The sequence below is a fragment of the Mytilus californianus genome, unplaced genomic scaffold, assembly GCF_021869535.1.
Source record: "Mytilus californianus isolate M0D057914Y unplaced genomic scaffold, xbMytCali1.0.p SCAF_7, whole genome shotgun sequence".
Classification (NCBI taxonomy): Eukaryota; Metazoa; Mollusca; class Bivalvia; order Mytilida; family Mytilidae; genus Mytilus; species Mytilus californianus.
Window position 1 is genome coordinate 104,178,048 of NW_026262723.1, and position 15,212 is coordinate 104,193,259.

Consider the following 15,212-nt stretch of genomic DNA (forward strand, 5'->3'; position numbering starts at 1 on the left):
TAGAATATGGCACTGGTTACAACTCATCACTGTCAAATGGCTGACCAAATATGAAGTCATTCTGTTCAGGAGTACTGAAAAAATGTGATGGATATTTTAAGTTGATAAAATAGGCGGAAGATACCAAGGCGTCATTCAAAAGTCGAAGAAATAATTACAACGTAATGGCAAAAAAACACCACATAGAATTCCAAAGATTGAGCAACACGAACCCATCTAAAAGCTTGGGGTAAACTCAGGTGCTACTCAAGAATAATCCGTTCCTGCTCCACATGTAGCACCAATCGTGTTGCTCATGCAAGCATAAATCCATCGTTTTATTCGATAATGTCACAATCGAGGCACACATGACGGGATTATCTGTCACGACAATTTGAACATATCCCTGGTCATCTGTGACACAGATATTAGTATTACATAACGGTTAACCAACTCGTGATGAGATTCGTTAAACTTTTAAAGGGTTGACTTCAGTCATTAAGTACCCTTGGTTCAATAGCTTCATTGTAAGCAGCAACCCTTTTTCAAGGAAATCATGACAGGAAACCCAAGCTCTAGAATACCGTTTAAACTGGAAGATATATGCTCAATATGCATATGAAACCTAGTGAAAAAAGTGTCGACAAACAGGAAGTAGGTGTTCACACGTTACAACTCAACACTACCTGCTGACCAAATATGAAGCCATTCTGTTCATTAGAACCTGATAATATGATGACGGAAACATTTGTTGGACGAATTGAATATTTGGACGGACTAGGTGAACGCAATATAGTCCCAACTCCTAGATTGTGGGGATAATTTTAGGATAATTACGCATGAATGATACAAAATGGTATTTACATTCTTGGTTAAGATTAGATAAAACATAATGGCTTTGCAATGATCTAATGTATTAGATATGGTAAATAAAATTGTACCTAATTAAAAATAGTTTTATAGTACCCTGAGACATTACTTTTGGAGGTTTTTCTAACCAAAATCAAGGAATGTCAAAGAAATATTTTAATTGCCTTAGTTAATAGCATACAATGCATATGTTTATCGGAGACATTGGAACTCAAATGTGATATACCATGTGAACAAATCATCAAATAGACAACAATTCAAAAAAAGAAGAAAAAGATGAGGAAAATATGCACTTTCGAAAACTGTCCGGGATGTCCTAGAAGATAAATGGATTATAGAGGCCCAAAGCTTTAAAAATTTAAGTGTTCGTTATTACTTAAGAGAACTTATAACAATCCTTTAAATATTCGTTTTTCTAGGCAATTAAGATCATTGCATAAGGGCAAAAGCTGTTACACGTATCTTGAAATTATGCACTTTCTATTATTTCCTTGTTCTTGTGAGTGATCATCCTGCTGTAGGGGCCTGTACATACTTCTTTTTACTGTATATTACTTATACGAGATGGGATATGAGTGGGCAAAGGGTGGAGTTTGTGCGTAAGTAAAACTGGTTAATCCCCATCACATTTTGTGCACATACCAAATGAGGATATCTGGACTTGTTATTGTTCATTGGTGTTTGTCTTTCTTGAATATCTGTTTTTAGTTATGTGTTTTTGGGTGGTTTTGTGCTGTTGTGCTGTTCGATATCTTTTGGTTATGCCTGTTATTGTTTTTTTAATATCATGACAACTATTATCAATAACAAATTATTGAGATTAATAAGTAAGAAAATTTAAATTAAACTTAACAAAAAGAATCAGATACTGACCTAAACCATCATATATGACTCCAGATACAGGTGGTGAACTATCAACCATGATCCCGTCTGAATATGCTACAGTCTGTAGTCCAGAGTAAGAACGAGCTATAATATTACTGAAATAACGGACACCGGGTATCATTGTTAACCGACTTATGTTGACAGCATACACTGACGAGTCGATGTCTAAATCAACTTTATGCAAGTCAGCACCTAAAACATTTATCGTTCAATAGTCATACTCTAATATAATCAAACAGTAATGGTAAACGATCTGATGAGAATTAATCCAATTATTTCCTGAAAATTATCATTTATTGCATAAAAAGCATAAGGTTTTTAAATATTATTTTATCAAAAATGTTAATTTAAATTTCCACTTTTAACACTGTTTTTCTTCAATGTGTTACACATAAGAATGAATGCCTAATTTGAATGTATTTGAACTGAGCAGGATAATGATTGACTTTGATTAAAATGTACTCATATCATAATTTTGTGTTATTATTTTTCTTAAAGTTTACCGTGCAAAACAATATTTACTACGATTAGGAACAATATCTTCAAGCTTACACTTTTCAACCAGTAGTACTTTTTTAAACTGTATGTATTTTTTCATTAACAATGGAACACTTAACTAACACATAAAACAACTGCCCTGACTACATAGGTAATATTATGTTCATGATATAAATTATGCCATTATACTTCATGTAAGGTTAAACTTTCAGGTAAAATTCACAGTTGGCGTCTTTCTTTTTTCTAATTTGTGTGAGCATGCATGTCAGTATATATTTGCCCACCAAAAGGTATGATTTTTGTCACATGGCTCATTAAAAATGAAACATTAAAAATGATCTTTTTTGATTTCAATAAGATTGGCATCAGTTAATTTAAAAAATGAAAAAGATAGAGCAAACATCGCATTGACATTAAAAAACATAAAATATTGTAGCAACATTTGGGTCTTTGCAGATACTTGTAGCACGAGTGTAAAAAGACCCATTAAATGTCTTATTCTGATTTGTATCAATGACATCACAGTCCTAAATTATTCGGAGAGCTTATCTACGTTTAGCCCATTGTATTGCATAACCCTTTATCGTAGAGAATTGTTGTCGACAATGTGAAGGTCAAAAGTCGGAATATATATGGAGGGGTAACTAGTACAGGTGCGATCAGGTGGCTAAGACTTGAACTCTTCAATATTGGATTCTGTAACACATATTGTAGTTGAAAAGTTAGATCGCAATAGGTGTTGTATATGTAGAAGAGATGACAGATATAAACTGATCTTTGCAGAATGGATGTAATTTAGATATCAGTGATTTAGTATGATAGATGTTGCCTCAATTGATGATACGTATTTAACCTTAAATACTTGTATACCTGTATGTACATACACCTGCTATGATTAAAGGTAATGATTTGTGGAACTGTATAATTCAAGAAGTATACTAAATATGAAACATTTCAAGCATCATACAATCATATACTATACCTCCTTTAAAACTGCTCATATAAACATTGAACTTTTGTATACTTCCACTCTTAGCTGAAAACACATTTTTCCAACTAATGGTAAATAGATAGCCAGGCTTGATAAAATCCACATCACTTTTCCAGAAGAGCGGTATCTTCTCAACTACCTTCACATGCAAGACATATTGAATCGTTATAAAGGACATAACTTTTTTTTGTAGAAACAATAACCGTGGTTTCTTTTCATCTAACAAATATAGTTTAACAATATAAACAGAGAATAAAATAGTATGTATCATTTACAAGACTGGCAGTAATACCCGCGCTTGGTCTCACTTTGTAATTAAAAGAATAAGCTAATTATGTAGTTCAATCGAAACAAAATTAAATTTGCATCGGCATTGATAGAAAGTTATAGCAGGTTCCGTATTTGACTATGGATAACACGGACTGTATTCACTGCAGATCTTCGTTGAAATGTTTACATATATGAATCGGAGGACAGACTTCTTTTTTTAATTACGTATTCAAAAAGAAAAAAAATCATACCAACATTGCATATTAAAGTCTTTATCACAAAAAGCTTTCTCTGGTTATGTTTCTATGAACAGCAATCATAAAAAGAATTTTCTGATCTGCTGGGAATCTCGCGAACGTTGACGATTTACTCATTTGTATAGTTGTTTTGTGATTACTACGCTCTTTTTTGATATTGTCAGTTTGTTTTCAATTTATGAGTTTGCATATCCCTTTGGTATCTTTCGCCTCTCTTTTGAAATGATATAGCCTATATTTGTATGTCCTAAACCAAAATATCAACCGAATAGAAGTTCAGAGTGTGAAAGTTTACTGTCAAGTTTGGTCCATTCTAATTATTGTATTATCTGCAAAAATAGATTTGCACATACGTGTAAACGGCATTTTTGGCTTTTAGAAACTTAAGATAAATCTCATTAAAGATAAATCATAGGGATGGATAAGTACAAGTTGTATAAAGAATTCGGTAAATTGTAGAAGATTTTACGTTGTGAATCTTATGTGGCATACACACTGTTACAATCCAATAAATCCTTTCAATGAAATAATATTTCAAAATCTTCATCACTGAATAAAGATATACATGCTCCAATTAATGAATACAAGATAAGGGCATCTGAACGTTTTTTTCTGGTTAGACAGGTTGATAATATATCTACTCTTGAAAGTTACATACCGCTGTTCCTCTATGATTCTTGATTGAAATTGGTACAGCTAGAACAGTAACACCATCTGATTTGAATATTGCATATTTGCTACTGCTGTACCATACTCGAACAAATACGGAATAGGTTATTAACTCTGACAACTTCTGACCTTTGAATAAATTAGTGAACATTTATCATTACATGTTAAGGATTGAATATAATCAATACGAAATTTATCTTTATCTAATTAGTCTGTTGTCTTTGATGACTTAAATTATTTAACTGCATCTGCAAGGTTTTTAAGTCTCAAGGTAGTACGCTATTTTGGGCAACAGAAAATAATTACAAAACGTAAACTTTATCTTCAGATTGTACAGTTACTTAGATTTGGGAACTTATTTGATTATTTTACAACAAATTACTACGCTTTTTCATTCTATAAATGATAAATGAATGCGAATCTTTATAGGATAAACTGTAGAGAGAATTGAAAATGCCACTGTTTTCTTGTTTATTCAGTTTTAGTAGCAATAGCCCTTTTCAAATGAAATTGAATTTGATTTCAAAAGGCACATATAAAGTATCATCTTGGTATTAAATTGTACACTTTTTTTTGTTTGCAAAATATAATTGACGTCTAGTCACGACATAATTTAATACTGAGCTCTACTGTCAGGAGATGTGGACACTGCATGTAATGCCTAGATAATTGTTGAATTTTTTAATTACTATGCCTGATGTATTCACAGAAAATACCTCTTGGTAAGCAGTCAGCAGCCTCCATAATTTGTCCAGAATGATGCCACAGGGTTTCTGTTGAATTATCAATAACATGCTCAGGTAAATCCGCTGATGTAAAACCTATTCCCCATTCATACCTGCATTTTGTAATAAATTTATATTTGAAGTAATTCGTTTCATTTTAATGTACCATTACGCTTAATAATAGAACAAAAATTAGATAGTTGACTAAATCTAAATTAGTCCTAAAATTTATATCTATGTATAGCCGTGATTTGGATTATAAGAAATCAAGAAAACAAAATGGAAACTAATAAATTTAAAAACTATAACCTCTTTGGTTATAATGTAACTATATATATACACAATTGAAACTTTTTCGAACACGAAAATTACTTTGTAACATTCTTTGTTAGAAAATTCGACAGTAAATATATGTCACATGACATACCACTTTCTAAATGTAGCTAACAAAACGTTTTACAATTGTACTGCTATTCATATTGCAAACGGAATGATTTGGTTAGACTTTCCTATAATGAAGCAGAAGTTCCGAAGAGCATGTCGTATTCATGTAGTCTAAATATGCAGAATATATTTTAACTAACAGAAAACCTTAGTATCTAGTAAAACAAAATTGCTTAGCTAAAATTTTTCAAAACACTGCACATTTATATCTATTACAGATATCAATATGAAATTCCTTCTACATAACTTAAACGTACCAAAGTGGCGGTAATCCTTGGTTTTTAACAATAGTCCACTTTGCCGAAAGAAAAGAATTGCTGGGAGTAAACTGAATATCGTCTTGGTTTGGTCCGGACAGATCGATGGTATCTAATACAGTTATCAATGTATCTTTGTTATCTGTAAAAAGATTGGATAGCTAAAATATACATTTTTAACACTTTGACAGTTCTAAAAACGTAGATGTTAACGTTTAAAACATATCTCCTCAATACACGAATTAAACTACCGCAATGACCTTGAGACAATTTGGTCTTCTTCTGCATACAGTACTGTCTTTTAGTTTCAATTTGTATATTTTATAAACCTAATTATTGCATTGGTTAAAATGAAATACCGTATTTTCCCAGTAAGATAAAAACCGAAAACTTCATATGTGAAATATATCAGATAATTTCATTCACACTGACGTCATACAGCAATTAACGTTGTTATCAAAACGAGATGAGAATGTGTAGACAAAGATATTTAAAAGTCAAAGGTCAATGTAATAAAAACAATACGTAGTCCAAGATTCAAATATCGAAAAATATTCGAAAACAAAATATTCAACTCATGACCGAACAGCACTGACGCATTAGTGAATTAATGTGTTGTTCGGTCACTCGTTGAATATTCTTCTACATTTGAATTCTTGGATATAAACATTATCGGTACCAATTTATTGCACCAGATGCGCATTTCAAAAAATAAATGTGTATTCAATGATGCTCGAGGCCAAAATCCAAAACTTATTTAAAGATTGAAGAGCTGCTGAAACCAAAAAGGAACAAAAAGAACAGCAGAAGCAGGACAAGTAATCAGAGCTTTGCATGATATACATACGTTCCTTATTTAAAGATCGTTTCAAAAATTTTGAAACAGCAAATGTAAATAACACAATATCCGTATTTTTTTTTTATCAGTACCGAACAACTGGCTATTGGGTTGGTGATACCCTGGATAAGTTATTCCATTGTTCATTGTTCCATCATCTTACGTATAACCTATTTTAACTGCTATCAATCTAAAATTACTCCTAATAAACCAAACGTTAATGTGATCGTTGTCCTTTTTATACATTGGTATTACAATAACTCATTGTTATAGTCTTTCCAAAATTTAAGAACGAGGAACGACTTTTCCTTTCCCTGGTGATGATGTTCCGTTGGCTGTTTTTTATGAAGTTTACATTCTTCATTAAGTTTCGTATTCGTCTCAAGAAAAATAAATAATGTAATTCTTTCATGAACAGTACACTTTTACAACAGAGATATAAATGAAACAAAATGAAAATCACAATTAGAGGCACAAAAGGAAAGGGTTATGAAGGAGCAATAAAAGCCGCAAATCAACGAGACTGAACCAAAAGAAAATTTACATACAAACAACAGAATAGAAAACAAAAGACAAAAATTTGAAGATTTAGCAACATGAACCCAATGAAAATAAGGTGTAAACTGAGTCCCCCCGGAAGCGTCACCAGTTCCTGCTTCACAAGTGACATCCGTCATGTAATGATAAGACTGATGATAAGTTATAATATGTGATAATGGTTCATAAAATAGCGGATTTGCAAATATATCTCGTCCAACCGCATGAAAATACCAAATTTATACACTATGAGGATAGGTAAATTCTCTAATCCTAAGAAATGATCGAAAGTGCAAGTTTAAAAAAATAAACTCAGTACGTCAGAATGTGATCACATATAAGTCATTAAGATAATTGTTTCAATTTTATTGTAGTTTTAGGTTTACGAATAAAAAAAAGTAAAATTAAAAACCAATTGTTCAAAGAACAATTGAAGGTCTTTCCACATCAATTTTCTAAATAATTGATGAGAAGATAATTCTGGTTTACTCAAAGCTACTATTGGCGTCCAATCATAGGTTTCTTCATACTGATTCAATAAACATGGTTTCTATAGACTTTTGCCTGAAATAAGGGAGATAATTGTCAACATCCGGTTTAGAAAATGTCACTTCCGGTCTCATATGATAGCTTTATTTACACTGATTCCAAAAATATATGGTTTACATATACTTTTGCCTGTAAAAAGGGGGATAATTGGCTACTTCCGGTTTAGAAAATGTCACTTCCGGTCTCATATAATAGATTTATTTACACTGATTTCAAAAATATATGGTTTATATATACTTTTGCCTGTAAAAAAAGAGATAATTGGCTACTTCCGGTTTAGAAAATGTCACTTTCGGTCTCATATGATAGCTTTATTTACACTGATTCCAAAAATATATGGTTTATATATACTTTTGCCTGTAAAAAGGGAGATAATATGCTACTTCCGGTTTATAAAATATCACTTCCGGTCTCAAATGATAGATTAATGTCTGACCATTCAAAAAATATATGGTTTCTATGTACTTCTACATGAAATAAGTGCAAAAATGACTACTTCCGGTTCACTCAAGGTCTCTTCCGGTTGACATTTTTCAAGGTCATATGTCACCCAACATTTTGCAAAAGATCTTATGGCTTTATCATGTACCAAAATGAAGTAATAATCAATTTACCTTAAAATAAAACATTTCAGGGGCAATAACTCCAATAAGATGTCGCTGGATTGTCTCAGACCAAATGTATCATATCTTCATCACAATATAACAAACATTTTGCACTTGTTCTTTAATATATAACATTAAAAATATCGGAGAAAATGCAAAAACAAGCAAAAGACAAAATTCAGAACATGACCTTGACCTTTGACCTTGACCTCATTTTCGAAGTTAGGATCCAAGGACCTTAAATAAAAAGACTATAGGTTTATACAGCTTACAGTTTATGAGTAACAAAAACATAACGACAAATTTATTTGATAAAGGTAAATAACTCCTATAAAATTTCATCGAATCGCTTCGATCCAAATTAGCCAAAAATTCCTGAGGATGTAACGAACAATTTGTAAAAAGAATTTTGTCGATATCTTTTTTTGTTACGAAGGAGATGCACACAGATGATAAACAGTGAGTAGGGAGATAACTCTTACAAAGAAAATGGTTCGGCTTAGCAGGGTAAAATTTAAAAGCGCATAAACTATACGATACAATATGAGAAATATCTAAGCGACATATTGCGAAACAAACATTTATCGCAAGAACAAAATTTGGCGGAAGAAGAAAAAAAAATAATAATTATAATAATAATCAGAACAAATACAATAGGTCTTTCCACAGAAAAGTGGAAAGACCTAATAACAAAAATACCGAACTTAATTCGGTAAGTCCCTTATCAAATGGCAAAATCAAAAGCTCAAACACATCAAACGAATGGAAAACAACTGTTATATTCCTGACATGGTACAGGCATTTCCTTATGAAGAAAATGGTGGATTAAACCTGGTTTTATAGCTACCTAAACCTCTTACTTGTATGACAGTGGCACAAGATTCCATTTTTTGACAACAATGTGTGAACAAAACAAACAGACATAATAGGTAAAAATGTCAAAAATAGGGATACAGCAGTCAACATTGTGTTATAATCTTAATCACTATAAAAAAAAGACCTGAGCGATTTATTATTTCATTCCTAGCTTTAGCTATTAACTTTCTTCATTCGACTTCCTAAGTACCTGCTTTAGTAACTCTTTTATCCTTCACCTTTTCTACTTTCCAAAACCATAAAGCTGCATTTTTCTCACAATTTATCAAGCATTTGCTTATACTTTTATTAGGTATTATTAAATTTGTATGTGCTTACTAAATGTAATAAAACTGTTATCATTCCGATGTTAATTCTATTGACAACATATCATACGGTTGGCGGACGTGCTTTTTAATAGACAGTCGTCATGCATTCTTATGAGAACCAGTTGTACTCCTCTTCTTTCTCTTCGAATTATTTCTTTATTATTTTGAGGCAGAGTTTATAAAGGGGTTCCCAAGGAAGCATCATCGCTAACTTTACGGTCCGCTTTGTTTATGCTACACTCTGAATGGTGTTTTGTAGCTACGCTTAATGCATCTATCTTATTGAACATGGTACAAAGGGTACATCAGGTTCAGATAAGTCTGCTTCATATCTGGATTTACAACTTAAAATTGACAGTGACGATAGGTTTGAAACTTAACCTACAAAAAAGACGTGCCTCGGAATTTTTGACAGTATAGGTACCAACAGGATGAGCAGTAACTTGAACAAGGGAATAAAAGAAGGCACATAATGTTATCAAAATGTGCTCTTAACTCCGGAAAGCAACATGATGTACCTCCGTTAGCCACAGTTGTTGGGTGAATACTAGTAATGTCTGAAAATGGACATCATTGACTGTTTTTATAAGCTGAATTTGTTTGAATAAATACATTCAGCCTGTTTTTAATTAAATCAATATAATCAAGTTCATTATTGCGGTATCTGCTAATATTTTTTTTAAATGTCCATTTATTTGTAGGATTTTTACGGGTATTTTTAGCGCTCTGATGTAAAAATACGTTAAGCGATGCTATTATTTGCCAACATTTTTCTATCAGTTTAAAAGCGTTGAATCTTAGATATCTAGGCAGCCACAACCTACCTGCTGACACATCTGTGCATGCGTTCCCAATAAGATGACAACGTTTATCCTTTGGTGAACATACACAATGACCAAGGCATGTCTGAGCCGTGCAACTTCTTATTAAATCTAAATAGCCTCCGGATATAAGTTGAAATTTATGATGTATCATTTGACTTCTTAATCCGACCTGTAATAAGTGAAAGTCATTTACCAAAGACATTTGTTTTACAATTCAAATATAACAGATATCTATGAAATGACTCTCAAATGACATGGTGCGTATATTTCCGTACATGTCGTTATTTAGGAATTACTATCAATCCAATTAAAAACGGATTGATTATAACATGATTCTAAGAGAGTTTTTAAAAAAATATGTTCCTGTTGACATATATCAAATGTGCGTGTATGCCAAATTACCACAACTTATTTTTTTTCAAATGACCTACTTTATTTACAGCCCAAGTGCTGATATAAATATGATCATAATTTTTCAGCTGCTGGGTTGATAAAATAATGAATTGAATAGGACCATCATCCAAATGTTGAATGCTTGAGTCATTGTGAAAATACTCCATTGGAGATCCAGGGACCTGAAATAAAAAGCAGATCAATAATTTCGCTTTTAACAGTTTGAATACAATCTAAGAAAGGGGTAAATATAAAAATACCAATTGAAGTAATGAAAGTTAAAAAAACCTTCCGGTTTAATACCAAAAGTGTATATTGTACATATAAAATCAAGCAAACTTCAATATCTTTAACTTGAGCCAAAAAAAAAAACGTTCTCGTTAGCCATTAGCTAAAACATCATGTTTCATTTTGATTATATAATAATTTGTTTAAACCTGCCAAAATGGTCATTTAAGTTACACCACGAACATAACTAACATGATGCATATATACTACGAATACACAAGTTACCTTGTTTAAATTGTCACCCATAAAATTATTGCCAATGGACGCAAAATACTTTTTAATGCCAGAGTGAAGGTCTTTAAATCCAATCAAAGATATTTGAAGACGATATTCTGACCAATTCATCCATCCTGGAGTATGGCGTTGTAGGTTTGCTGCGTGGAACGTACTCACGGCAAACATACCTTTGTTTAAAAAAATTAAAAGAATGCTCAAATTCGTGTTTCAACATTAACTGAATTTTATGAGCAAAAATAACATAAAGGACAAAAAGTATTTCAAACCCCGAACACGAAATTAGAGCGATTCATAATAATGATACATTTCATTATTACAAATTTTATCCTAAGTGTTATAATTGCAAATTTTATAAATTAAGGTGACAGTAATGTACCAATGTTAAAATCTGGAAAATCGATTAGGGAGAGACAAATCAAGGTAAGAAACTAAAAATGAGGAATTGGGTGAAACATAAAGGAGCGAAACCGCGTGCGTAGACAGGGTAAGCATCTCCTGCATCACCCGCCAAACGAATTAACACTCAGTAAAACGCCACAATCGGGAATAGTACCCAATCGGTACAATAACAAGTAAGACGACTACACTGGTATCTAAAGACTCCAAAAAGCATGTTGCTAGTAAGTGATACTGAGTTAGATACACGTATTTTGTTTTGCCAGTCCAAAGTTCTGCCCGACTGAAATGATGACCCGATGGTAGTAATAAATTTTGCTGCACCAGATATACATTTCGAAAACTAATGTCTATATAAGTGATGGTCGATGCCAAAATATTTAAAAATCTAAAATCTAATACAAACGCTGATATAACTGTATATAACCGAAAGTATAGACAAACCAGAGCTATGAATGAGGAAGATAAATTCCTTAATTCAAAAATGATTTTGAGTTTTATAACAATGAAGTTCAATAAAATAATTTCCGTATTTTCATGCCACCACCGAAGAACTGAGACACTGGGTTGGTGATACCATTGTGGACTAACAGTCCAACAGTTGAAGTATCGACCCAGTGGTAGTAATAACAGAAACAAATTTCAATACAGCAATATCTGTATTTTCATGCCAGCATAAGTATATAAAACAATGAATGAGGCAAAATGGGATAATGCACATACTTTTAGTTTTTATATTTTGATAGAATATAACATTTATCATTCAATTTATAACTTCAGTATAAAAAATATGTTTATCACTCGTTCTTCGGCAATTGTTTTGCAAAATTTTTATACATATACATGTATTTTGTTGAAGTGTATATGGGACACATACTAAGATTGTTTCGTCTTTATTGCTTATTATCACTGTCATCCGCTTAGTAGCCGCATCTTCGACATTGGTAGTATTTAAATGTTTAAATTTGTTTGTAAATATACACTGATGAAGGTTATTCAGAAATAGTTGTTGTTTACAAGGAGGATAACATCCAACCTAGTTGATCTACCTTGATATGTATACTGTATAAATCAGTTAAATGTTCATATAAGATTCACTTTTTAATGTTTTTGTAGCAATACTACTGTTAAATGTGATGGAGAGGGTTAGTGCCAAAACAAATGTTTAACCCCACAATATCATTCAGGTGCCTGTTTCAAGCAAGGAGCCATTAATCCAGTGGTTGTCGTTTAATTGTTTTTCGTTTATTGTTGTATATATAGAATTATAACTTAGGCCATCGGTTTTCTTTTTTGAATGGTTGTATTTTTTTTATCCCAGCTTCTTTCTTTACCTTTCTAAACGGTATGAGATTTGTTTATTTTATTAAGGCTATACGGTAGACATCGGCAAACATTTTGAGATAAGTTTTAATATCATTTATTTTAATTTTTATTTTACTTCATTATGTAAAGTTAAACCTATCTAAAATAAACGTGATTATAGCTGTGCTCCACATTATAAAACATATACATACCGGATGTAGGTGGAGTGGTATCTACCAGGATACCATCCGATTCAGTTTCTGTGCATATTTGTGCACCATTACATACTATCAGATTCATATAGTAGGTATCACCGTCATGTAAATCAAGGTCTGTCATGGTGTATTCTCTAACTACACCACTAACCTGTAAACAGTTCATTCATTTACAAACTAGTTATGAAATAGCAAAATGAAATTTGCAAATCTTAAGACTTTTTTAATAAAGGTTTTCAAAGTTTAAATTTTGTGTTTTTCTTGTTCTGCAAAAAAGTCTTGTATATATCCAATTACATATAAACACATTTTTTAACATAAACCCGAGAAAAAAAAAGGTTCCGAGGCAAAATTTCGCTCATGCTTTAATTGATCACCAGTTGAGACAATAACCCAATTTTGATTATACTGCAACTGTGCTATGTACGCAGTCAAATTTCATTGACAGTATATTCATTTGTGATATACAAGCACTGGCCGTATATCGCCTAACTTGATTACAATACAGATCCTGTGTCCAAGCTTTGCTGACAGGGATCTGACACCAATCCGTTTTACTTTCGGATCTGGTAATTAATACATCAGCCAATGAAATTTCAGCTTTCACATTTTTGAAGGTGTGTGTATAAATCCGACAAAACCAGAGGATCCCGAAAGGTCTTTAAAACAGAAAGTGAAACGGAGCATTTTCAGATCCTTGTAAGCAAAGCTTGGACACAGGATCTGTATTTTAATCAAATTGTATATCGCCTTGTTTGTGTGTATATCGGTTAAGTTTTATTTATGACCGTCAATAAAAAATACAGGTCCCCGGAACAGTATATCAAAATTGATGGTTTTTACACAAACTATTTCATTTGGAACAGTTTTAAGAGCAGCAGTATAAAGAGAACAACCATACATTGTCCCAAATTGTCAAAAATTGTAAGTTTAAAGGGTCATACCTCCTTAAAAAAAAAATTGAATCATAATTTCCAATAATTTCTGTCGATATGCATATCTACATAGTATGTTCTTATTATCTACAAAGTTCAATGAAATTTTGTTGTGTGGATTCAGAGGAGTTGTGAGGATAAACTGTTGCAGTAGTAGATTTAAGCCAAACTTCTAAGTTTAAAGGGGCATAACTCATAGAAATCTTTTTCTGTCGATATGCACATCTACATAGTATGTTCTTAATATCTACAAAGTCTCGTGAAATTATGTTATGTTGTTTCAGAGAAGTTGCAATGATAAGAACAGGACTGACGGACAGGCGGACTGGCAGACGGACAGGTCAAAAACCTTATACCTCACGGAACTTTGTTTCGTAGGGTATAATAAAAGGAATTGAACACAAGTGAAATCTGCAGATTGATCCTCATACGAGACGACTTACTCGCTTACGTTTATCCTATATTTTATGTCATGCGCCATTCAAGTTTTTCCACACAAAACATGATTGCTTTAAATGTACTGAAATTCTTGCAGATTATACTATTGCATTATAAGGAAGGAAACCAGTGTAAAAAATCAAACCAATTTTTCATACCATGTTGCATTGTCTATAAACGACATTATCTTTTAAAAATAAACGACAAAATTAATAAAACGAAAATACGACTTTATCTTGACATTCTTCTTTGTATACAATATAGAAAAGAGTGTGTTTACTTTGTTCAGTATCGATTTTCTTAAAAGATACAAACCATTAATGAAGTGGCGTTGAATTCCCCATTTGTATGAGATGATATAGATAAATACTGTCTCTGTATAGAGGACTGTGCATCTTGAACGTTCCAACGAAACCTTAATGCAGACCTTAGGACTGTAGATCTTTCAACAATTGACGCCAAATCATTTGACAGAGAAGGTTTTTCAACTATATCTGGCGCTGATATGTCAATTATAAAACCGTTTGATGTTAACTCTGAATACAAGTCTGAAAGAACACGTATATTCATACATTGTATATTAAACTTCAACATGCAACATAAATACGCACTGCAGAAGGAAA

The 15,212-nt window shown here is 32.1% G+C and overlaps 1 protein-coding gene across 1 annotated transcript in view; it reads right to left on the reverse strand.

Moving 5' to 3' along the window:
* The window catches only part of LOC127709791 (uncharacterized), a 40,004-nt gene that overhangs the window by 10,998 nt on the left and 13,794 nt on the right, over positions 1–15,212 (reverse strand). Inside the window, exons 11-20 of the mRNA XM_052215431.1 lie at positions 14,905–15,137; positions 13,214–13,367; positions 11,289–11,467; positions 10,814–10,957; positions 10,383–10,551; positions 5,846–5,987; positions 5,136–5,257; positions 4,409–4,548; positions 3,215–3,362; positions 1,723–1,926 (exon numbers count right to left, since the gene is read on the reverse strand). Coding sequence (XP_052071391.1) covers positions 1,723–1,926; positions 3,215–3,362; positions 4,409–4,548; positions 5,136–5,257; positions 5,846–5,987; positions 10,383–10,551; positions 10,814–10,957; positions 11,289–11,467; positions 13,214–13,367; positions 14,905–15,137 — 1,635 coding nt within the window. The remainder of the gene's footprint in view (positions 1–1,722; positions 1,927–3,214; positions 3,363–4,408; positions 4,549–5,135; positions 5,258–5,845; positions 5,988–10,382; positions 10,552–10,813; positions 10,958–11,288; positions 11,468–13,213; positions 13,368–14,904; positions 15,138–15,212) is intronic.